Source organism: Mytilus californianus, unplaced genomic scaffold, assembly GCF_021869535.1.
Source record: "Mytilus californianus isolate M0D057914Y unplaced genomic scaffold, xbMytCali1.0.p SCAF_4, whole genome shotgun sequence".
Taxonomy (NCBI): Eukaryota; Metazoa; Mollusca; class Bivalvia; order Mytilida; family Mytilidae; genus Mytilus; species Mytilus californianus.
Window position 1 is genome coordinate 28,224,328 of NW_026262690.1, and position 25,628 is coordinate 28,249,955.

Consider the following 25,628-nt stretch of genomic DNA (forward strand, 5'->3'; position numbering starts at 1 on the left):
TTTCAATTGCTAGGGAATGGGCACTGAGTTTAAATTTACTGAAAACTGATCTGTCAGTTTTTTATTTACATATATCGATATACGGGGTTCTTTTTCCATTTTTTTTAGTCTTACAAAAGAAATTTAGTTTTTCACATTTAAGGATAGAACAGTTCATAATTTGATATGCCTGGTCAACGATCTTTGTTTGATAGTATTAATTTTATATAATATTTCATATTAATGGGGTCAAAAGTAAGATGGCCAAATCCTAATTTATTTAACCAGTCTTATACAATGTTAACCCATTTACTTGTTTTCTATACATCATTATATATTTTATAGACTAATGAATTAGATGAGTTTACAATGTGGTTTAGAAATTTTATAGTTGAAAGCTGAATTTTTAAGTGCAAAGGAGTTCTGTTTGTCTCAGCTAGACAAGCTACATTTGTTGTTTTGCACTGTACCACTAAAATTCCCTTAATAAATTTTATATGTATATGTTCAAATGGATCTGAATCAAACTAAAGCACCGACGCCGGGAATCGAACCTAGTGAATTTGTTAAAATGAGCATAGAGCATGGCATGATAGAATTATTTTGATTCTAATAGGAAAACTTAGAACTTTTATACATCGAAGCGGGCTTATAATACACGTTCGAAAGGCAGCCATTTTGATTTGATGAAGCCAAAACGATACTGAAAATACGCCCTTTTAAAAAATTCAATGTTTCACAAATAATACATGGATATAAAGTAAAATCATTTCTTAAAATACTGCAAAAACAAATTCATTCTGGTTGGTATAGTGGTATTGTCATAAAGTGCGTTGAAATGAACCATGGTATAGCAAACATCGAATTCCCTCACAAAATGTTATCACACACTTATAAAAGCGAATTATTGTTTCACTATTTCACTTTCAATAATGATTGAACAAAACAAAATCATATTTTGATATTTTTGCATACATCTGGTACAGTAAAATTGGTATCGTTAGTGTTATTAGACCTGTCGAATATCAAACATTAATTTTTATAAATATCTTAATCTCGATCAATATTATAAACATATCGATCTTATCCTAGAAATATGTTTGTATAAACTACTTTCAGACTTTTAAGTGATGTACTTATAAGCTCCGATGGCCACTATAAAAGAGAAATAATTCTTATTGGAATTTAGAGTTGGATGCTGTATCCCGTTACACGATAAACGGCTTCTAAATGGAATTTATAATGAATAACAAGCACTATTTCAATGCCTTATTTCTAGCAATATAAAACAAAATAATGGATTGAAGAATTTGTAAATGAGGAATTGCAATTTGATTTGTCTTTCATGAATTTTATAGATTCATCGACATTTTTTGATTTAAATACGAAGGATTGAAATAAAGTACCAATTTTACTACGAGTTAATGGAGCAATGTATAAATTTCACATGCGTGTGCTGTATTGGCCTTTACATGATACAGTTGCAAAAATCAGGGAAAAAACTAACTGACCCTATATATGACATGCATTACAGGGGTTAGCACGTCATCAAATGTATCTAATCAAAACTGTTCAAGTGATAAGTATTTAAGAATTGAATCCCCTTATTGTAGTTTTGCACATTTTGAAGTAATAATACTGGCTAGGGAATCCCTTAAAAAAGGGTTGTTTCAATAACGACATTCTTGTGTTCACTATAAGTTTAGTACTGTTAAGTTTGAATTGTTTCTGTATTCTTGTCTTGCTTTCTTTACTTTAATATTAACATAGTTGAACATGAAAATAGTTGGTGTTTATAAGATGCAAGCCTTTTTCAACTATAAGCATATACATAACAGTTGAAAAGTATCTATCAAACTTACTAAACCATTCTCATCCTAACGATATTTTATTTGAGGAAATCCTAATCAATAAATGTTTAACTATCTTTGAACTGAAAGACCAATGAAATGTTAGCAACATTTAGTGATAGGAGGCCGAAGTCGATACTTTATTAATATATTTTTTCTTTGACTTAAAATAATGACGGATCGACACGTTCTCCCTGGTCAGCACTGGTACGAAGGTATTTTATTTTTTGGATACAGTCCACCAGACATTCTAGATGCTGTAAAACATTTTGAAGTTCGTGACGACGATGTTTTCATTGTAACTTATCCAAAAGCAGGTAAGAAAATGATTTCCAACGTATTTGTATTGCCTTATATAAACACAGTAAACAGTTAAAACAAATCTTTTCTACCATAAATTATCATGTTATTTCCAGGGTCGTAAACGAATTCTGCCTGAAAATCTATGTACGAAAAACTGCACGCAGCTGACGATAAGCAACCACGAGAAAATCGTGAAATCGCCGCTAAAATAATGTGCATATATGCATTTCAAACGACAACATGCATTTTTAGGTAGAGTTGTTGTTTACAAGCTATAAGTGAACTCCGAAACCAAGGTTAATTAAAGGTGACTTTGACTAAATTGAAATTTGAATTTTAGTCTGTGATAATATGGTTTATTTATTAATTTGAAATGGCTTTTAACTGACTTTTTGTGACTGCGAGTACTCTAAGATCGGGACCTTTTGTTTTTGTCTTTTTGTTAGGATTTTGTATGGCTTATTTCCGATCTGATTATTCAAGCATTTACCAACTGATATTTAAAGTTTTGTTTATGTTGTGCTGTTGTTACACCATTTCCCCTAAATCTCACGATTCTTTTTGTAAACGTCACAGGCAAGGAAACTTTAATTCCGTGATGGTCGTTGGTTGCCGTCTGCATGAATTGTTTAATATTTTTGTCATTACGGGACCTTTTATGGGTTATCATACGGAGTGGGTTTTACTCATTGCTGAAAGCCGAATGGTGCCCTATGGTTGTTTTTTCTCCTCGTCCTTAGGTCTCTTGTGGATATTTGTTTCATTGGCAATCACACCAAAACTCCTTATGCTTACATTCAGTTTCCTCAAAGGTTTAATGAATGACACCATGATTTAACTGACAGCTATGGAATATCTTGGAATATGTCCCATATGACCACTGATGATTTAATTTGTCGAAGTCTATCCTGTCCTTCATTCGTCGCTTATGACATCAACTAATGAGTCTTATCACTTATCAGCTGATGTTTACTGGTCACGATCCAGAGAAACACATCGGATGCGCAAGAATTGCTAACCTTTCGAAGCACCCGGGATAAACCCGGTTTTTGCTGGATTTATGTTGCTTAGTTTTAGAGGGTTTTTTTGGGGCTGGTGCCTATCTATTTGTATTTTTTTGTTAACGTCAATCTTCCACTTATGGTTTTAGAATTTGGTATCTTCTAACTTTTATAAGCGGTTGTAGCGTCTTTCTGGAGAAGTTGCACATGAGATCACACACGATTTTGGTGGGTTTCGTGTTGCTCAGTCTTTTAATTAGTTTTATATGTTGTGTTTTGTATACTGTTTTTGTCTTTGGGTCTTTATCTTTTTTTGCCATGGCATTGCCAGTTTAATGAGTTTGAATGTCCCTTTGGTATCGTTCGCCTCTCTTTTAAAATGTTTTTTTACTATTTTCAATTTTCAATTTCATTGTTTTGTTTTTAAAGGTACAACATGGATGCAAGAAATAGTATGGTTAATTCTCAGTGATGGAGACTTTGAAAGAGCGTCGAAACAACAGGTTTACTTCCGGTCCCCTTTCCTAGAATTCAAAGATGATATTTTGAATGAAGTTGGACTAGATTTAGCAAATCCAATGCCATCGCCAAGAGTTATTAAAACGCATCTCCCAGTAAAACTTGTACCTACCCAACTGTGTCAAAAAGAATGTAAGGTGAGAAAAAAATACACTTTGATATAATACTTTTTCCGAATTAAAACTATTGCTATACTATTACTTAAAGTTATCCGTAATGTTTGTTGAACTATAGTAGTGTGTAATAATCATCTTTGCTATACTTAAGTGGAACAGTAAAGATAAAATAACCAACCAAAACATATTTGGAAACTTGAAGATTTTTTCACAAGAACATACTCATTTGTCAACAAAAATAGTGTTGTGTCTGTTTTTATTTTCGGTTTTGTTGAATAAAAGGAGGTGAGGGTTATATGTTGATTATAAGGCAACAACACGAACAACCAAAAGACATCTAGAGCGCAACATACAGTCTGTATAGACAGGTGTATATTGTTTGTTTGTTTACTAAATAATACTCTTCACTCTTTCGGTTTTATTCTTGTATGTTAAATGTATTAGTTTTCTATTTTCATTAACACTTTAATATTATTATTCAGCGTAGTTACACCTGAAACAACTACCCAAGATTTTGATGATTGATAAACATATTTTTCATATGTTTTCTAAACTCATAACTCTGTACCATTTGTTATTCATATATCCATATGCATAAAGGGCGATGGCATATTATTACAAGATCAGACTAGAAAACTAACTGATTTATGTACAAAACAATAAACGAAACAAAAATGATATATAGCAAAATAAGACAACCCCTGAACTACCCCTGCATTAAAGGATCCTGACTTGGGACAGGCACATGCAGAATGTGGCTGATTAAACATGTTTGCACCCCCAAACCTGGGACAGCAGTGTAACAGCACAACATAAGAAAACACTATAAAATCAGTTGAAAATGCTGTCTTATTTTTCCTCTGTTTTGGGGTATTTGTTTTTTTTTGTTTTTTTTTCATGCTCTCATCGGCTATTCAAGGACGAATTGAAAGTGTTAACGTTTTTGTTAATTAACAAGATGAGTAATCTTTATGTTTTGTATCATTGACAAACTTCAATGAAGACTTTTGGTGAATAAGTTCAAAATATAAATAACGAAAAGTCAGGAATAATCGGAATTTAAAAAGTTACTTACCCAAGCAATTTGCACGAAGATATCTGCTGGAATTCTGGTAAAAAGTATGCAAAGTTTCAAAACAATTTATATTATGTCTTCAGGTGGTTGTCATGTTTCGGAATCCCAAAGATCTCTGTGTCTCATATTATCATTTCTACAGATCAAGCTCTTCTTTCGGAAATTATAAGGGAACGTGGACTGAATTCGTAGACATGTTTAAAGACGGGCATGGTAAGAGGTTTTCTTGTAATAATGTATATGTATCATCTCCATTATGCTTTTTAAAAAATCTTAGATATATGCTTAGTTGGACCATTTCAGGAGACAATGTACGCTGTGTTCGAGGCATTGGTCAAGTATTACAACAAATGCAACATAAAAAAAAGCCTTTCAAGAACTGTTTGACAATTTAATTGATTAGCTTTTGTGTCAACAGCCTAACTATATATTAAACTATTCAAACACAACATTTAGTCAAGATAGTACGCTTGACATTCAATTTAAACCCAGAAAATTCAGTGTAAAGCTTCCGTTAAAATGCAAGTTATTCAAGTTTTTATACATCCATATGCTAATACTTTCTAATAATGAATTATTCACACTAATTGGTTTCTAGTTAGATGAAGTAACGTGTAGTATTTACAAACAAGAAAAAAAATATGAAAACAGCACTGTATAAATTCCATGCGTCTGAAGCGTTTTTCTGGATTTACTTTCATCAGGAACGCTCAAGCCGAATATTTGAAAGCCAAGGCTGTATAAGAACCGAAACAGTTGAAGAGCTATGCAATACAACAGGACATAATGCGATCAAAATAAATCCTTGCTGAAGTCTCTTTGTTACATAATTCACATATTCAAACAAGTCCATAATTGAATCCCGTCAATTTAAAAAAAATGACGAAAATTACCAAAGGGAGAATCAATATTCATATTTCGAATAGAGGCAAAATCATGACATACAAAGGCAAAATCATGACATAAAACGGCAAAATCATGACATAAAACGGCAAAATCATGAAATAAAAAGGCAAAATATAAAGACAAACAAGTCTAAAAAATCTATAAACAAAGAACCCTACCAAAAAACCGGATTATGATGTTATATCAGAGTGGTTATTAATGTACATTTATACAACTCAATTTGGTGGTGTAGAAAGTTCTTTTTTCACAGATTTAAACAATTTAGGAATAAATGCAAAGTCACATACAAAATAATCATTTTTATAATTTGTTCAAGAAATGAATGTTTTTGTAGATTTATTGCAAGTAAAAGCGTTGATATTTTGTATAAGAAGCGCGAAATCCAATAAAAAGTGTAAGAAGAATCATGCAAATCATATATATTATAACATTGTTATGTTCAAACCAGGAAATTACAAGTTAATTCGTTGTATCTTTCCCTCTTAGTTCTGATGCAAGAATAATTTACTAATACGATTTTTCAGTCTGTGTGATATTTCATAAATGAATTATATTTCTGAAATATGTGCTATGTCATTATAATTAATAGCATTTAGCAAAACTTTGGAACCAAAATATCAATTGCAGTAATATTGATTTTCGTAAAGGATCTCAGATAGCAGGGCTTAAAAAGTTCGATCAGAGAATGTATAATTGATTGCTGATATTTGCGAGCTTTTTTCCCTGGTAATCAATTTACTTATGACTAAAATAACATACTAAATTAGACAATAAATAGCACCAAATATTAGATATTGTCTTTTGTTTCGCCTTCGAGATATTTTCCGTTTAAAACACAGGCTTCAATTGATGAGAAGATGAAAGCGACATGGCGCACTTAGGTGTTTGTGAAATGTCTAGTGTAAATCTGCGGAATTATGAATTAAAACGAGAGGAAACGTTAAAATGAGAGTAGTGATAACACTTTAAAGTGAACCGAAAGTCAAAAAGTCGACAAAGAGAAAGTCAAAAAAGTCAAAACGTTTAAGAGTAATGAAGTGAAAAACATTGAATGTAAATCAAGAACAGCCAACACACCTGCAATGTCAGATCTAAACAAACAAAACACCGGTCATCACAATTCATCGCACATGGTGCAAGATCGAAGCTTATTATTTTCCGATGAGCCAACAGTTACAGTATTTCAACCACTATAAACAATGCCAACACTTCAAACGAATATCAACAACTAGCATGACTCAGTATGTCAACCACCACAAACAATGCCAACACTTCAAACGAATATCAACAACTAGTATGACTCAGTATGTCAACCACCACAAACAATGCCAACACTTCAAACGAATATCAACAACTAGTATGACTCAGTATGTCAACCACCACAAACAATGCCAACACTTCAAACGAATATCAACAACTAGTATGACTCAGTAACCACCCAGGGATGAGGATTTATTTTCAAAAATAAAAAACATTGAAAGTAGGCTGAACAAACTTTACAAAATAAAAACCCTTGTAAAAAGTGTAGTAAAGGTATTCAAGTTGAATATGATACACAGATTTTGAACCAGAGATTGTGTGATTCTGATCGGGATACAAAACATTCAAGAGAAATCTATGAGGATCTGAGAAAAAAATTGCAGAACTTGAAACTCAAATCATAGACGTTAAAAATAAAATAAAGTCACAATCATTTCAATAAACTAATGTCTGAAAAAAAGATTAAAATTGACAAGACTGAAGAAAAGATGAAGGACGAGAGTGTTAAAATGAAATAAGAACTTATTGGTGTTCAGATGAAAGCAATGAAAGCAAATCTTATATGTTATGATATCCCTGAAGTGGAAGGTGAAGTGATTGTAAAAGACATGCATAACTTTTTAAAAGAAAAGCTGAATAAAATAGAAAACGAGAGGAAAGTAAACATCAAAAGTGCTACTAGAATAGAAGAGGGAAACATAATTTTACCTATATTGGTGAAGTTTGCAAACCATTAAAGTAGAAATGTTTTTCTCTGACTGTTAATGACGTCTTTTTACTAAATCCATTTGATGTTGGATTTGTACTGATTTATATTTTAGTCTTAGATACATGATTACTTTGTATTAGTTGTTATTGGCTTTGAACTAGCTGTCAGTAACTGCCGACTGTACGGTATGGGTTTTTTTTCATTGTTGAAGGCCGTACGGTTGCCTATAGTTGCTTACATCCACTTCATTAAAACTTGGGTGGATAGTTTTCGCATTGGCAATCATACCACATCTCCTTTTTATAACTATGTCAATTAAGAAAAAACTAAATAATTTATTAAAGATACTCTATAGACAAAGCACATAAGCAAGAATGAAAGACAAGAATGCAAAAATGACCATAGAACAATAACACAATGGTGGGATGTATAAATACCGAGCCACGCCAAAAGGATATTACCAAAAATGAACTAAACAGTAAAGGTTAAAAATATACAAAGTAATAAAAAGAACACTATAGGTGTCAGACCACCAATTCAAAATCCCTATCTATTCAACCAAATTTTGAAATTTTCACAGATTTCTTAAAAAATTACCTTTAGATTAACTTCATAGAAACCATGTATATCCTGAATTGTACATGTAACAAACTACTACTACTAAATATATCCCCTGGTTTTCTGGAAATCTTAAATTAGTATACTATGGAGCACATTAATCCTCAATTTTTAATGCAAAGTCATAGACAAGTAAATTTTGGCTCAAAATGGTCTAAATATATTTCTATTTCACCAAAAGTTTCATTTCTGCAAATTTGTTGGTTAGTTTAAGTAAACAATGCCATCAAAAGCACCATTTTGTGTCAGAGTAGGGCTACTTTTACATACGTTCTAAATTGGAGGGAGTGAATTGGTGGTCTGACACCTATAACACGTAATTAAGATGATAAACAACGTCAGTACCTACAATCTATACTTCAAGACTATCATGTATTATTTGTGAAGTTGATGCTGAATATTTATCAACAAGGTCTTGGTACCTTCCGATGAACTTTTTTCTTGAAAAAGGACGAGCCTTTCTTTGACATAACCTTGATTCATCAACTTACTGCTCAGACACTGGTGACGTTTTATAAAGACTGAGTAGCATCTGCAAACTCTTGAATACCGAATAAGTTGGGAAATGTATATTCCATATGCAGGTAAAGTTGGTATATTGCTGCTGAGGTAGGGGAAATTTATAATTGTCTCGTTTGTCATAGATTCTGGTCAAAATTAGAAGTATATTTCAAATATATTGTCAAATTCGAGGAATAAGTCTAAAAATGAGGCGGAGGCAGCCGTGTCTGTTGTTTCTTTAATTTTTAGTTCTGAAGGATATATTAATGGAATCCAATCAGAAAAGTTTGGATAATTAATGGAATGAACGTCATCAATATATCGGAATATGAAATGAAATGATCTGGCTTCTTCCATCTTCTTGTTTTTGACAAGTGTCTGAAGGAACGCCGACTCATATAAAAATAAGATGAGGTCGGCAAGGAGAGGCGCACAGTTTGTTCCCATAGGAACCGTTTTCAGCGTGGTAAAAGGTAAATGTTACTCTTATTTCAGTTGTCAGGTTAGACATTTACTATTCGAGATTTTAAACATATGGTTTTATTGGTGAAATCATTTATGTTCTGTCATTTAAGATTTCACATCCTTTCTTATTCGTTTACATGTTGACTGTAATAACAATTTGTTTTGTCTTTGTATTCCAGTTGATCATGGATCTTGGTTTGATTTTACACGTGGCTGGTGGAACCTGCGACAACATGAAAATGTTTATATTGTATTCTATGAGGATATGAAAAGGGTAAATAATCAAAGTTTGAAAGGCGAATGTTTACGCCTGGGTGTATAAAATTCTTTAAATCTCAATGTGGAATGAGACAGCAGCGTAAACATACTTCAAGGTTTGACTCATTCACCTATACATTGAGAGTTGATAAAAACTGAAAATTAGCAAGAAGAAAACTATAAAAGCTCCCAAACAAAAAAAAGTGAGGAACAAATCATGGTAACAAATGATAACCAAATCATATGATTTCTTTATGATTTGAAAGTGATAAAATTTCACATGCAAATGAGCTAACAAATCACAACAACAAATCACAAACAAATTGCTTCCAATTCATAAGCAAATCATAAACAAATTGTCAAGAAATTGTATTGAAATCATTAACAAATCATAGGATATTACTTTCCTACTTTAAGCAAATCACAAACAAATTTGTTTCAAATTGTAAAGAAATTATAAAGAAATTGTTAACAAATCTTTAACAAATCAGAATGAAATCATATTCCTATCTCAAGCAAATCGCAAACAAATTGTTTTCAAATTATGAAGAAATTGTAAACAAATCGTTATCAAATCTTTAACAAATCAGAAGTAAATCATAATCCTACATTAAGCAAATCACAAGCAAATCGTCAATTAATTGAGATCATCATCGATTCACAGATTAAATCATTTACATCTGGATCAAAAATCTGTTCTGCCCCTGAGACCCCCAAACTTTGAAGTGCACTTGTCTTTATTTTACCTTAGCTACTCCTCTGATTGTTAAGGGATTATTATTTCGGGTTGTCATGAGGGAGCAATTGTTCCCTCTGTGAAAAGTTTCTCTCACTTCTCCAGAATTTGAATCTAACGAGATTTGACAACATGGGCAACCACGTTTACTAGAAGGATGTCGAATACTAGTAGGCGATGGGTCTTAGTCTGGGTCCAAATCTGCTACAGCTCTATACCTGACCAGTCAACATCATGAAAAATTTAAACATAAAACTTACCAGTGCATATTGTCTGCTGATTCGGGAAGCTACTCTTTAATTGCTCGTCTCGTTCTGTTTACATGTCTTTTACACATTTTTTTTTTAAAAATTTATCCAGACAGTACACATAACGAGATATTGAAATGCACAGTTTCCGAATATAAAAGTTTAACACCTTTGACATGTTTGCATAGTTGACTTACAATTGAATTCCTGAAACAATAAGTTAATGACTAAGATACTTACCACTGTCATCATTGATAGTATATCTTACTCTTCATCTTGCAACCTTCTTTGTTCAGTTAATGTAGAACAGTATTTGAAATTTGAATTTGACCTCAACCGGAAGTCAGAGATAAAGACAAACCCAGAAAATCTGAATGCAATAACATTGTTTTCATTGTAGCAAATCATCAATGAATCACACCATGATAGCTAACAAAGTTAACAAATCATTTTCAAATCATTTCCTATGATATTCCAAGTAAACAAATCATAACGAAATCACACAATGTTAGCGAATAAAGTTAACAAATCTTTTTGAAATCATTTCATACGATATTCTAAGTAAACAAATCATAAAGAAATCACACAAAAACAGAAACAAATTGCTAACAAATCATACATTTCAAAGAAATCACAAAGAAATCAGTTTTGGGAATTTGGCGAATTCTGATTTGTTTATAATTTCTTTAATGAATCGCAAGCAAATGGTACTAACAAATTGCAGAATTACGATTTGAAAGAGATTTGAATACTATTTGAAAGCAATTTGATCATTTATTTTTCTGTATGGGAGCTTTGCATCCGCAATTATTATTTTTTTAAACCGAAGCGCGTATTCTTGTAAATAGGGTACAACGAAGCCGGAAAAAACATGTTGGCACAAAGTATCTTTAGAAACAGTTAATTTATTGTTCACGATATGTGAAAGTTACATCCTTTGAATATTTTTACATTTGACTAATGAAACGTAAAGCATTCCGCCATATTTAAGTCAGCTTTAAAACTTTTTATATTCTACTTCACTTCGTTCATACGAATATAAAACATTTTAATTTCTCTATAATAAATAACACAAACAAATCCAACGGATTGAGATGGCACACTAACCAGTTCGATAACAAAGGATATGTTAGCGATTATTAAAGATTGAGACATTTTGAAACCAGTAATCTGTTCCTCATATTTTCTTTTATGTATCCGTCTTTAGCTAAATCAGATTTCCATCGACCATGAGATTTTGATAGCCTTTCAGGTACACGATTGTGTGCTGCTTCAGATGCACCACCGCATCTCAAACTGTGCAAACCAAATTGTTTAGTATCGAACCCCAAATCGGATAAAACTTTCAACAATGTCTCTCTAGCACGTGTATATGATAAAGATTTGTTCGTTTTGCATAATGTATATGTGTTAGAAGATTTTCAGTAGCTAACTGCTCTAAAAATGTACTACTGATATGAATCGGTAGATATATCGGCTGCTTGTAAATATCGCTCAAACATAACCACCGGACATGCCTTACTGTGAGTTCTTGCTATCACTACAGTATTACCCTGTCTGTAAAAGTCAGTGTTGCTACTTTCTATATAAATTTCCAAATGTGATCGAAATAACTTTAAATTCGAAGTTTAAATATTGGCAAGTTTTTATTCACTGGTTTAGATAAGATTCTTACGCCGCCTTTAAGAATCAACTAAAGGAAAGGCACGGAAATAACTGTACTATAAAGATTGAGCTCATACTCCCATTTTATTGCATAGAAACAGTTAAGAAAAACGGATCTTAGAAACTTCTTTCTGAATCAAATGTGACAAGTATATATCAACTGTAGTAACTGAAGCTGGTAATGCTACTAGGTCGTAACTTTTACACCAAACTCGGAATCTCTTGAATGTATCAGCGTAAGATTTTATTGTTGACATGCTTTTACTAGCTTCTGAAATTGATGGCAAACGATTTGCAAAATCACGAAGAGGAGGATTATCTAAAGTTTTCAATTGTTGCCAATGCGAAAAATTGAACATATTCTGCAAAAGAAAAAAAAATGATTTGCATGAAACGTGGAACATAAAAAGGATAACAAAATAAAGGACTCTAACTAAGCAAGGATACTTATGTAAAATATATACAGTAAAGATCCATGTGTGACGATTGTATTTATCACGAATATCCCATGACGTTGAAAGTTAAAGGATTTTGAGTAAAAAATACTGCTTTTGTCTGATCCGACTTTAAAAAATCTGCTTGCTTTACTTAACAGACCTAACAAATTGGTTATGTGATGACGACCATAATAGTGGCCAAAATTGGAAGAGGTCCACTTTGGAATTAATAAAGTTCCATAGCCCCGACACGCAGATAAATGAGTTAATGCTCTATCGACATTTATGGTCGGTGGAACTAACGGCAACAATTGTTTGACGACCAATCAAAAGAAAGTGCATCAACGCCTGCGGTACCAGGACACCAGTAAGGAGAAAAGAATCTGGACACCTTGTGATTATTTGCATCCGCAAAAACATCGCAAGTAAATTGACACTGACCAATCGTCGAAATCGAAGACTTTACTAAAAGCGTCCGCAATTACATTTTCTTCACGTGGTATCCACTCGGCTTCTAAAGAAATAGAGTTTTTCAAACAAAAATTAAAAATAACGCTAGCCAATTCTTGCAACTCGGCCTTCATGCTTCCGGCGGATAAAATACGGACGGCATTTTAATTATCTGTGAAAAGCTTTACTAATCTATAATGTAACAAATATAGCAGCGAATGCAATGTTATTAAGACGGCCTTCAGTTCTCTAAATGTTGAACTTTAAACAGCCTCCTCTGAAGACCACATCATGTGAACGACTGTATTAGCACCGTTTACTGAAAAACCGGCACAAGCGAAATTGCTAGCATCAGTATAGACGATATGTTCCGGGCAAAATATTTTCGCGATTATCTAACCAAAACTTAACTTCCGTTTCATATTCCTTGCTCAACATAACTGTGTCGTCCCAGAATCGGGATGTAGCAATCTTTATTAACATGTTTCTGCTCATTTTTCTGCATATGTTCCCAAAGCTCGGCAAAAAAGATATAATCTTTCTCGTAATCTCACCTAACCGCCTCGCTGTTAAAGACTTTGAATTACCGGTGATGCTTAAAATATCGTTCTTAAATCTGTCAGGTTTTTCTTGTGGGATCTCTAAAGAACAATTAAAGGGGCATTAGCTGTCAAATTCGTGTTCACCGATTTGACTCAAATTCTCATATTTGATTAATACCATACTAAAACATATATCCAAATTACAATAAGTCTGAAATAAACAATTAACAATGCACGGACTAGATAATGTATATCAGCATTTCATGCGTATTTTAGTCTAGACGCCATCTAATTAACCATCGAGATGACCCCCGAAGACTGCCAACGGTCACATTACCCGATATAAACGTAAACATAAATATAAATAGATAGCGACCTCGTGCAATTGGACTTTTCTAGGTCTGTTTGATTTCATGTTATAAGTTAAAAAAAATATCTGAAGTTAATAATCGCTTTTACCTGTATAAGAATGATTTTTTGTGGATCAAATCAGTCAACGAACTGGTTCACCTTTGTTTCACTTTCAATGTTGACATTTGTTTCCTTTTAATGGCTGAACACGACTAATACATGCGTAACCAATCTCTAGATAATATGTTAAATTGAAGGTCACATGAATACGGATTTAATGAGGTCGAAGTGTTCACTTGCAAGTGAATAATTCATCAGCGATGTTTCTTAGCCTATTTTGACAAAATTGAAATCAACGGGCTGCTAAAAGCGAATTATTACTTCACTATTTCAATTTCATTAATGATTGAACCAAAGAAAAATCATATTTTATTTTTTTTAAATATCTCGTAGCTAATGCCCCTTTAAGAGCTGAGATCACAAACAAAATATAACCATGAAAGTGTTTTAGTGGGTTCCCATATTCTCTTGTCTTTGGTAATAAAAAAACCTGATGATATAAGATCTTTTCTAACTTGAAACGCTAGCAATTTAGAAGACTTGAAATCTGAATGAATGTCCCAGCCGTCATCCAAATACATAATTACCCTCTGGCCTTGCGAACGTCAGTGTTTCACTAACGGCCTTAGAACTTTTGAACTTTTGAACTTTAGGCCCTGCGTTGGATAAACCGATAGGTAGTGCACGAAAGATAAAATGTCTTACTAAACTATCGAATTTCCATGCAAATCCCAAACATTTTTGGTGATCTTTGTGTATCTCTATATGAAGATATCTTGAGGTCAAATAAAATGTAAACATAAATGTTCAATCACAAATTCTAAAGCTTCAAACACACCTTCAAATTTAAACTTTTGTTTCTCAACAAACTCATTAACATGTCGAAGGTCAAGAATTAAGCGCTCTTTACCTGAAGCATTAACTGAAACGGTTAAAGGGTTGACAATGAAAGGAATTTGATCTTTCAATTCTAAAACAGTCCCATTGTCAAGCAGCTTGTTAATGGCGTGTCCGACAAATAAAGCGTGTGAACAAGCAGAACGATTATTCTTCAAATACACTGCAGACGGACTGTTAAAAAATGGAATTAAATAACCATGATAACCACTGGAAATACCATTTAAATCAAAACTGTTGGCTTTCAAAACGTCTTTCCAAAAGGCAAAAGTGTTCTTTAAACTACCGACAAAAAATGATGAATCAATGCGCAGACCGGAATTTTTGTATTCATAAATTTTATCAAATAAAAAAAAATGTGTACTTAACTGTTTCATCATGCTGACTGGAGTCTTGTTGAAATTGGCAGTTCGACTTTTCTAGGGCAGTTGTAGCAAACTTTTGGTGGGAAAGGTGATCCAACATTCAGGTTACATCATCCGAATATTACTGTGTTGTCCCCTGACCAGTTGTTGCAATTCAATATCCATTCCTAGAAAATAGAAAAAAGTTATAAACTTTTGTCTCAAACCTTAGTCTAGATGTTTGTTTCTTTTTCAGGACCTAAAAAAAGAAATAGTGAAAATTTGCAGTTTTCTTGGAAAACAACTCGACGACAAAACTACAGAACGCATCAGTGAGAATTGCTGCTTTGAAAGCATGCGTAATAATCCAATGACCAACCATTTAGATGTTTACTCTATTGATAGTGAAATATCGCCATTACTACGGAAAGGTATGTGTATGGATGAAATCTTGAATGAATCTGGACAATTTTCTGCACAAGCCAACACAAGATAGAAAATCAGAAAATATATTCATATTATATAAGCTAATTATATTGTAATCTTCACTCCTGTGCTGGTATGAAATATAATTGATACGGTGATTTTCTATAAATTTATTGTCTATCAATTGCAATTTAATTCGAAACACTAGGGTCTCATACAACCAGGCATAGATTGCCTTAGCCAGATGTAGTACAATCCATTTCCAGTGTATTTCAATTTTATGATTGATTTTGCCTTCATTGATTTTGATTCACACGCCACTGTTAAGTCTTCTGTAGATGAAAAACGAGTCTAGTGTTCTAAAATATAAGCTCGGTATCTTTGGTTTATTTTCAATTTCAATTAGCAGCAATACTGTGGTATTTTCGATTTCAGAATATTTATTTCGATTTTCGTATGACCTCGTTTATATCATGTGTGTATTAACCCATTAGTGTTGGTGATTTCTTACTAGACATCAAAATTTTTCAATCTAAAAAACTACACAACCCTTAAAAACAAGACACTGTTATGGCATGAAATATAAGCAATTGTTATTTATTTAAATTTTGAAAAAAAACAACTAAATAAATCCTGAATAAAATGGTACACAATCTAGCAATCAAACATGGTGAACCTGAGAGCTGATGACTTAATAGTTTACCTTACTTCAAACATGGTGAACCTGAGAGCTGATGACTTAAAAGTTAACTAACTGTATAGACATGGTGAACCTGAGAGCTGATGACTTTATAGTTTACCTTACTATATAAACATGGTGAACCTGAGAGCTGATGACTTAATAGTTTAACTTACTGTATAAACATGGTGAACCTGAGAGCTGATGACTTAATAGTTTACCTTACTGTATAGACATGGTGAACCTGAGAGCTGATGACTTAATAGTTTACCTTACTGTATAAACATGGTGAACCTGAGTGCTAATGACTTAATAGTTTAACTTACTGTATAGACATGGTGAACCTGAGAGCTGATGTCTTGATAGTTTAACTTACTGTATAAACATTATGAACCTGAGAGCTGATGACTTAATAGTTTACCTTACTGTATAAACATTATGAACCTGAGAGTTGATGACTTAATAGTTTACCTTACTGTATAAACATGGTGAACCTGAGAGCTGATGACTTAATAGTTTACCTTACTGTATAAACATGGTGAACCTGAGAGCTGATGTCTTAATAGTTTACCTTACTGTATAAACATGGTGAACCTGAGAGCTGATGACTTGATAGTTTACCTTACTGTATAAACATTATGAACCTGAAAGCTGATGTCTTAATAGTTTACCTTACTGTATAAACATGGTGAACCTGAGAGCTGATGACTTAACAGTTTACCTTAATGTATAAACATGGTGAACCTGAGAGCTGATGACTTAATAGTTTACCTTACTGTATAGACATGCTGAACCTGAGAGCTGATGACTTAATAGTTTACCTTACTACAAACATGGTGAACCTGAGAGCTGATGACTTAATAGTTTACCTTACTACAAACATGGTGAACCTGAGAGCTGATGACTTAATAGTTTACCTTACTACAAACATGCTGAACATGAGAGCTGATGACTTAATAGTTTACCTCACTGTATAAACATGGTGAACCTGAGAGCTGATGACTTAATAGTTTACCTTACTACAAACATGGCGAACCTGAGAGCTGATGACTTAATAGTTTACCTTACTGTATAAACATGTTGAACCTGAGAGCTGATGACTTAATAGTTTACCTTACTGTATAAACATGGTGAACCTGAGAGCTGATGACTTGATAGTTTATCTTACTGTATAAACATGGTGAACCTGAGAGCTGATGACTCAATAGTTTATCTTACTGTATAATCATGGTGAACCTGAGAGCTGATGACTTGATAGTTTATCTTACTGTATAAACATGGTGAACCTGAGAGCTGATGACTTAATAGTTTATCTTACTGTATAAACATGGTGAACCTGAGAGCTGATGACTTAATAGTTTATCTTACTGTATAAACATGGTGAACCTGAGAGCTGATGACTCAATAGTTTACCTTACTGTATAAACATTATGAACCTGAGAGCTGATGACTTAATAGTTTACCTTACTATATAAACATGGTGAACCTGAGAGCTGATGACTCAATAGTTTACCTTACTGTATAAACATGGTGAACCTGAGAGCTGATGACTTAATAGTTTACCTTACTGTATAAACATGGTGAACCTGACAGCTGATGACTTAATAGTTTACCTTACTGTATAAACATTGGCCTTTTGTTGATCTGTAGATATTTTTGTTAAACTTTATCTGCTTAATATACAGTTCTTTTGAAATATTTTGTCACACGTAGGTGCCTTTTATAACGCACGAATTACATTAAAGTGGTATAAAACACAAAACATTCAATTCTGAAGAGGATTGTGATTTGTTGTTTTTCTTTTCAGGTACTGTTGGTGACTGGAAGAACCATTTTACAGTACAACAAAATGAAGATTTTGATAAATTTTATCAATTGCACATGGACGAGTTCAATATCCCATTCCAGTATGAACTTTGAAATCCATTGCATCATGCACAGTGTTCTTTCCAAAAAAAATAGGACAAGTAGAAGTTAAAATGTATTTAAACAAATATTTTTTTATTTAATCGTTATTTTTTAACCTGCGTTGCCAAAGGAGAGCAGGTTTAGTATCCGCTTCACTCCGTCTGTCCAAAACACATAGAGGCATCAAATTTTGTGTCATCCCTAGTTCCTACATTTTACCTAAACATTATTTGAACTATGCACAGTGGTTGTAGACATATTTAAGGTGTGCACCTCCTTTTTAGACATAGTTGAACGTTTTTCTTTTAGGTTCCCATGATTGGAACTCAGATGATCCGGAAATGTATACGCAGTTTCTTTTCCACTTGTGGGACCCATCGTATTACTCATTGCAAATACAAATTCGTTTATGAGTCGTATTCCGTAATATTCCGGGGCATTAGAAGAGTATCTTAGAATACACTGTTATTGATAATTTAAGAGTACGGGCCTTCGGACAATGACTTGCCTAAAATTTGGTGCTCGACCTGAATGAGCTGAAACAGGTAAAAATGGTGTGGGCTTTGCTTATTGTTGAATGCCGTACGGTGACCTATAGTTGTTAATTTCTGTATCTTCTTCTTCTTCTCTAGGTTTTCAGTAGTCCTTCATTGTCTGAAGATTATTTACTGTTTTGCGCTGCGTGTCCTATATATATATTTACAAAAACACAAAAATAATTGAAAATGAATTTGGAGTGCGTAAAAAATTTTTAAATTGTGATTAAAACTATGTACATAGGCTAATAATGAGTTAAATGAATTTGTGGAGAACAGTTGGTGTAAGCTGTTCTCTGAAAGTGTCGACTGTGGTTACAGCGACTGTTGACTGGTAGTAAATTCCATTGATTAATAGTGTACGGAAAAAATGAAAATTTATATGTATCTTTTTTGGTTGAAATGTGTCTGAAAGTGAAACTATGATTCTTGCGGGTTCTACTGTCTGATGGTATGATAATAGCAGATGGGATTGCTACGATTTGATGTACTATTTTGTAGAACATTATCAATCTTGTGCGTAGTCTTCTTTCTTGTAGCGTGGGCCAGTTTAGTGAGTTTATCATGTCTGTAGGACTACTGATGTTATGGTACCTGTTACAGACATATCTGGCAGATCGTCTTTGGACCATCTCGATTTTAGAGGTTCGTTCAACTGTGTGAGGGGCCCATATTGAACCTGAATATTCAAGCTTAGGACGAACTAGTGCCAAATATGCCTGGGTTTTGATGTTCTGACATGATGTTTTTAAATTTCTTTTTAAGAAGCCCAAAGATTTGTTTCCATTAGCTATGATGTTGTCAGTATGTTTTGACCATTTTAAGTTTCCTTGTAGTGTAATGCCCAGATATTTAGCTGAAGAGACTAGTTCAAGTTTGTGATTGTGAAGGATATAGTCATGTTTAAACTGCTGTTTCTTTTATGATACTGTAAGGACTGTGCATTTGTCTGGATGGAAAGCCAACCAACCAGTCAGTTGGTCTCTTGTGGGAGATGTCTCATTTGCAATCATACCACATCTTCTTATTTTTATACATTTTGAAAACGGAAATTTTCATTCAACGAAGATAAGAAACAAAAAATGTTTGACTTCCGTGTATAGTTAATGCAATGATAACGAGAAATTGTTTTCCGTGTCATGTACACTTTACACTTCACAAAAGAAAATTATCGTCATTAAATTTGATTTCTATTGTTTACTTGTTTGTTTTCTTCTATTTTTTTCAGTAATGTCTTTTTATGAATTGATAAAAATTATACAATGACATTGTGCACTGCATTATGTATCTTGATGTAACAGAGGTCACACTGTTATTTTGTCGTCAGTTCAAATTTATTCGGTTTGACAGGCCATTTCATATTATCATTCCTTGTGTATTAAACAACCTCCAGTATGCCTCACTGACTATAATGATAATCGACTTCAGATGTCGAGTAGGAGTTCTGTTAAAATTCATCATTTATTCGTATTGATATATATGCAAGGTAGCTTTACGTCCAGCTGCAAATACGACAAACCGAGAACTTGTTTTATAATGTTATATGATTATACATCGGAAAATAAAATGTTGGCCCGTTGACAATGATTTTTCGCATAATACACGTAGTAAATGCGGTAATATTCCACACGAAGACAAATAACGCTTTCATCTTATATTTTATTTAGAGTCGACCAGAGCCGACCACTTTTTGCACCGTGTATTTGACGAAGAACGCATATATTTCAAAGCTTTTTGAGGTTGATTTCTAATGATTCTCGTACTTCCTAGACATAACTTAACTTCCCTTTCAGTATTTTAACGGGCGCGTGACGACACAATTTAAGAAGGTTCAGGCACATGTTGCTTTTATTTGTGAATAATTTAAATGATACTGACGCGTGGTAGATAGTATGATTAGATGATAGACTTGTCGAATGAGAGAGAAACTGATAAAGAGCTTCAATGACTCAGAAATACTGTGGCGGACTATAGTGGAATGTTGTATGAGATGCGTCTGCAGTGCGACTGATAAAACAGAAAATAGTTTGGAATACTAATTTGAAAAAAGGTAAACAGGTAAGCTATTCGTCTGCATTTTTATCTTTCTACTTAAGATATATATAATTGATATTAAGACCTTCGTTCTATAAATACTGCATGATTTCAGCTGGTTTGTTTTTTTTTTTTTTTCAATATTATCTGTTTTCTTCATGTTTTCGAATGGATCTGAATACATGTTAAAAACCTAATTGCTTTACATGATTTATTTTCCGTTTTATATATCAGATGCAGGTTTCCGTTTGTTTCTTTGTTTGCTTTGCTTTTTAGTTTATTTCTTTGTCATGTTTGTTGCATTCCATCGTCATTTCTAATCACTCACACTTTATCGTTGAGCTCTTAAGTGCAGTCTTACAAATATAATGATTGAGATATAGATAGCATGTTGCTGCACACTTCTGCATGTAAAACGGTAAACAGTAGGGTTCTTGAAAAGTTCCGTATATCAAAATAAACATGATGGTCTGTCCATCAATGTTATTTAAACCATCTGTCTGCATACACCTGACAGGAACCACGTGCCGTAGGGTTATCTATATTTCTAACACAAGTAATTATCAGAATTAGAGTTGGCTTTGATATAGATATTGTGTACATAATTATCCAGGTAAATTCTGAATAATTCTTCTGTTGTAATTACTTACATGTAATTAAACTCTGCAATGGTATATATCACACTGAATGATATACGTATCTTTCAAACATTAATATGCAGCAGCTCCTAGCTATGGGAGATTGGTCCGTTATAATTATTATTATCATTTTTTTTTTGGCTAGACAGAAATTTTACACTTTTTACGAATATAACATCTGTCTAGCAAATCGATTATTCATTATCTTGAATTAAAACTAAGGCATAATGGACTCATCTATGTTTCGTCAAGTGAAAATGAGGGTCAACGGAGTAAAAATTCAAGAAACCAAGTATGACAAATCGGAAGTCTTATAAATCGATCATTTTAAGAGCAATTTATAAGTTACTATTGGAATAAGAGACACGGGATAAGTGCCCATTTAGCACTCATCATAATGAGAAACTACATACTGTCGACCATAGTGTGAAACATTAATAATCTAAAATCTAGCTTTTACCCGAAATCTTGTGTGTGATAATTATGATTTATTACAGGTCCTTATGAAAGCCTACTTTTACTACGAATAATATCAAATAATGTTGGAAAAATATATATCACCTCACCCGGAAATGACTTGTAATTGTCGAAACCACAATCCCTTCCTCTTTTTGTCAATTGTGACATCACCGAAGAGTCTCTTCACCGAATGCTCAGACCGAATGTGTACTTACCATGAGTAACACGAAGTGTGCTCCTAATGGAGCAGGATCTGCCTACCCTTCAGGAGCACCTAGTATCCACAGTTTTGGGTGGGGTTCTTGTTGCTTAGTCTTTATTTTGCTATGCAGTGTCTTTGTTAACTTATTCGTCTTTTTGTCGTCTTTCGGTTTTTGCCATGGCGTTGTCAATTTATCTCGACTTATTAATTTTGAATATCTTCCAACTCTTTTTTTTCAGCGTGAAAATAAAATCTCTACCTTCATACCCCGCTTCATACAAGTTTATGGTAAAATTAGTAAAAGCAACTGTACGTTTCCTCTGCGAAAGAGTAAAATTGTCATAGCGGGCGAGACAAAATTTTAATACATCAAGGTTATGCATAAGGGCATATAAATACACGATTTTTTAGAGCTAGAAAAAAAATCCAACTACTGAAATGAAAATCTGAAATAAACTAAAAAACAAAGCCTCTTCGACGTGATTAACTAGTGCACATGATATTACAAAATAAAAAACAAAATTCTCTTTCCGGATGGACTCCTATGAAGCAAATAAGAAAATATCTATCAGGATAACTTGACGACAAGGATTTTACTTGCTCTAGTAATATCTTAGTCCATTTATAATCTATGTTTTTTAGACATATAAAAATGTTTTTTCTGTTACAAATCATGATGTATTGTTTTATGTGTACATGTTATGCTGCCCATCAAGGGCCCTTGATTGGAATAATAAATATTCTTCTTCTTCTTCTTCTTCTTCTTCTTCTTCTTCTTCTTCTTCTTCTTCTTCTTCTATGTTCAATTCGTGTAATCTACACAAACTAGTGATGTGGTTAGGTGTAAATTCATATGTTGAACAATATACATGGAAGGTGCGTTATATAATCGGTCGATCCTTATCACAAAATGAAGTGTATAAATGATACGATTGCGTCCCACCTTCAAGCAGCAAACAAGATGTGAGCAAAACGAGCACGCTAACCATAAAATTTCCACTCCATTTGTGGCTAAGTGACGGCCATTTGATTTTCTGAGAGGGAAGGGCACAGGAGGGTTTAAGAAATAAATATATTAGCCTGGTAAGAATTAACTGGAAATAAATAATCTTGCCCAAGACAGGATGAAAATAAATATTATGCCACTCAAAATGCAGGAATAATTATGTACAAAAGAAAAAAATAATTTTCGCACGGCAAAACTGAATACTCAATCTACCATTTTTCATCAAATGCGCTCGAAGACGAAAGTTTGGAAAATTAATGCTGATACATAAAACAGTTCAATACATCAAACCCTAAAAGATCCCATATTTAACAGCATAGCAGGTCAAGTAAACTTTACTACAATCAAATCTTTCATAAACGTTAATTATATCATCAAAATCATGCCATTCTATTCCACTAATCCGAAAATTTCTTAATTTCATTCGCTTCAACTTTACATGTAGTATACTCGACAATTGTTATACCAGGTTTAAACTTGTTTACCACGCAACATCCCAGATACTAAAGAAACTGTCAAGTACAGATTAGTATCGGTCGGGTATAGTTCATATTTGATCTTGTACAGACTTATTCCGGTTTAAACCCCAAAATCTGAAATATAGATATAAAACATTCGCTTTAATTAGGATCTGTAGTAGATTTTGTATCTTATAAGTGACGAAACCTCATCAGCCATACATTTTTAGCTTTTACAGCATTCAATGTTGACTATTTCCCCTTTCAAACCTTAAGGTTAATCTAGTTCATTGGTTCAAAACCAATTAAACAGCATATAACAAATTGACACACTAAGAATTTTTATCTCTTGATGCATTATGGTTTTATATGATGTTGGGATGCTGTCTCATAGACATATACGTAATACTCCGGCCCCAACACACACACACACACACACATATCTCATTCATTAACTAGCTTAATTTTTAGTGTTTTCTTACAATGTCTACGTAAATAGGTACCCTCTTTATGACCTTACTTTTGAATATTTTTTGGAAAGTTCGAGTACACTTGAAAATATATACTTATTTCCTTATTCAAAAATGCACATTTATACCCCTAGAGGTTAATGGCATATTCTCAAAACAAATAACACAATGTATAAAATCATAAAATGAACATTATCATATAGCAAGTTATAATTCAATAACTTGTGCAGGTATAGAGTCCCTCCTCCACCGTCCAAAATGTATTTTGGATGAATGGAACAGCAAGCTGCGTAATTTTAAATGATGACAAATATAGTTGCAATTTATCATTTTTAGAAAATTCTTAGAATTCTTGTTTAAGTTGCACCGTAAAGACTTGATTTTGCATGTAAAGAAAAATCGGCTCCATTTTAAACTTCGTTAATATTGTAATATTTACAAAATATATGTGTTTCTCTTTGAATTCTTTTATATCTACTCATCTCTATTTCCGAGAAAATTGTTACTTACTCGCATTTTACAAAATGTCTTTCTATTTAAAAAACTATTTTGAAAAATGTATTTATCTATTTCGTATTTTGTCTTAATTCTATTGTACCATTTTTTTTCTGCTTTCTTCAGGTGATTTTATTTTTCAAAGAATATTTTTGTCATAGCTATCTTTATAAATTATTCTTTTCTAAGTATTTCTTAATGAAATCTTCTCTTGCTTATTTTGATCTCTTATACTTTAATAATGTTTATATACTGAAATGAAAAAACCTGACTATGCTACAATTCAAAGCATGCATGGGCTTAACATACAGGAAAATCTTCAATTATCCAAGTTATTTAAAATATCTGGTTTCAAAATCCTTCATTGTTGTAGCCTTTGCTGTTTTCGGTATAGGAAACTCAAAGTGTGTAAAATATTTGCCATGTAAGTGTATAATGCTGTATTAAGCAGGTCATTCGTGCAGCTTGAATCAACCCGTCGATCCCCCCATTGTTTGCATCTTATGACAAATGTAAACTGTTAAGAATCTCTGTGTAAATCTATCAATATATGTAATTGATAACGAAGGTCTATGTTCTCTCGGCATTCAACCTATATTGTGTTTACAACAGATGTATGAAAATAAGCCAAAACACTTCATTTGATTATGTAATTTTGTAACATAAAGAAAGTATTGGAAGATAATGGTATCCTTGTTGTAATTGATCACCTCTCAGTACCGTGTGTCCTAGTTACCCCAAAAGTTATTCTTAGTGAAAAGTTAACATGAATTGTGCGGCTGCATTTTAGTAAAGAAAAGTATACATAACTCGAAATAGTCGAACATCTTCTACATCTTCTAAACTGTTCAGTAATTACTTCCACTCAGTAGGGTGTGGTGTCATCTACTTTTTATTAGTTCTGATGTTAATTTTTAACTCCGAAAACCCATAAATTCATATAGTGAGAAAGAAAAATAGTATCTGAAAATTGGAGACTATTTGTTTGCGTTATTTAACGTGGATACATCTTTTCAGAGTTTTAGGA

At 32.9% G+C, this 25,628-nt stretch overlaps 2 protein-coding genes across 3 annotated transcripts in view; both read left to right on the forward strand.

Annotated features, from left to right (window-relative positions):
* The first annotated feature begins 2,001 nt into the window (after positions 1-2,001).
* LOC127736898 (sulfotransferase 1C2-like) lies at positions 2,002-19,929 on the forward strand. Its single transcript, XM_052247463.1, has 6 exons — positions 2,002-2,146; positions 3,563-3,789; positions 4,927-5,056; positions 9,482-9,576; positions 15,547-15,721; positions 18,203-19,929. The coding sequence occupies exons 1-6, from the start codon at positions 2,002-2,004 to the stop codon at positions 18,313-18,315; spliced, it is 885 nt and encodes a 294-aa protein (XP_052103423.1). The 3' UTR covers positions 18,316-19,929.
* Positions 19,930-20,407: 478 nt separating this feature from the next.
* LOC127737858 (calpain-5-like) overlaps positions 20,408-25,628 on the forward strand; it is a 32,546-nt gene continuing 27,325 nt past the window's right edge. Inside the window, exon 1 of one of the 2 annotated variants that reach the window (XM_052248807.1) lies at positions 20,408-20,897. The gene's annotated coding sequence lies outside the window, so the exon portion shown is untranslated. The remainder of the gene's footprint in view (positions 20,898-25,628) is intronic. The other variant, XM_052248809.1, reaches the window with a different exon arrangement.

Bases quoted from the DNA above. Each gene is read 5' to 3' on its own strand.
- LOC127736898 (XM_052247463.1), top strand. From the start codon at position 2,002: ATGACGGATCGACACGTTCTCCCTGGTCAGCACTGGTACGAAGGTATT. The intron at 3,790-4,926 runs GTGAGAAAAAAA...TTATGTCTTCAG, and splicing joins TGTGTCAAAAAGAATGTAAG to GTGGTTGTCATGTTTCGGAA. The intron at 5,057-9,481 runs GTAAGAGGTTTT...TTTGTATTCCAG, and splicing joins CATGTTTAAAGACGGGCATG to TTGATCATGGATCTTGGTTT.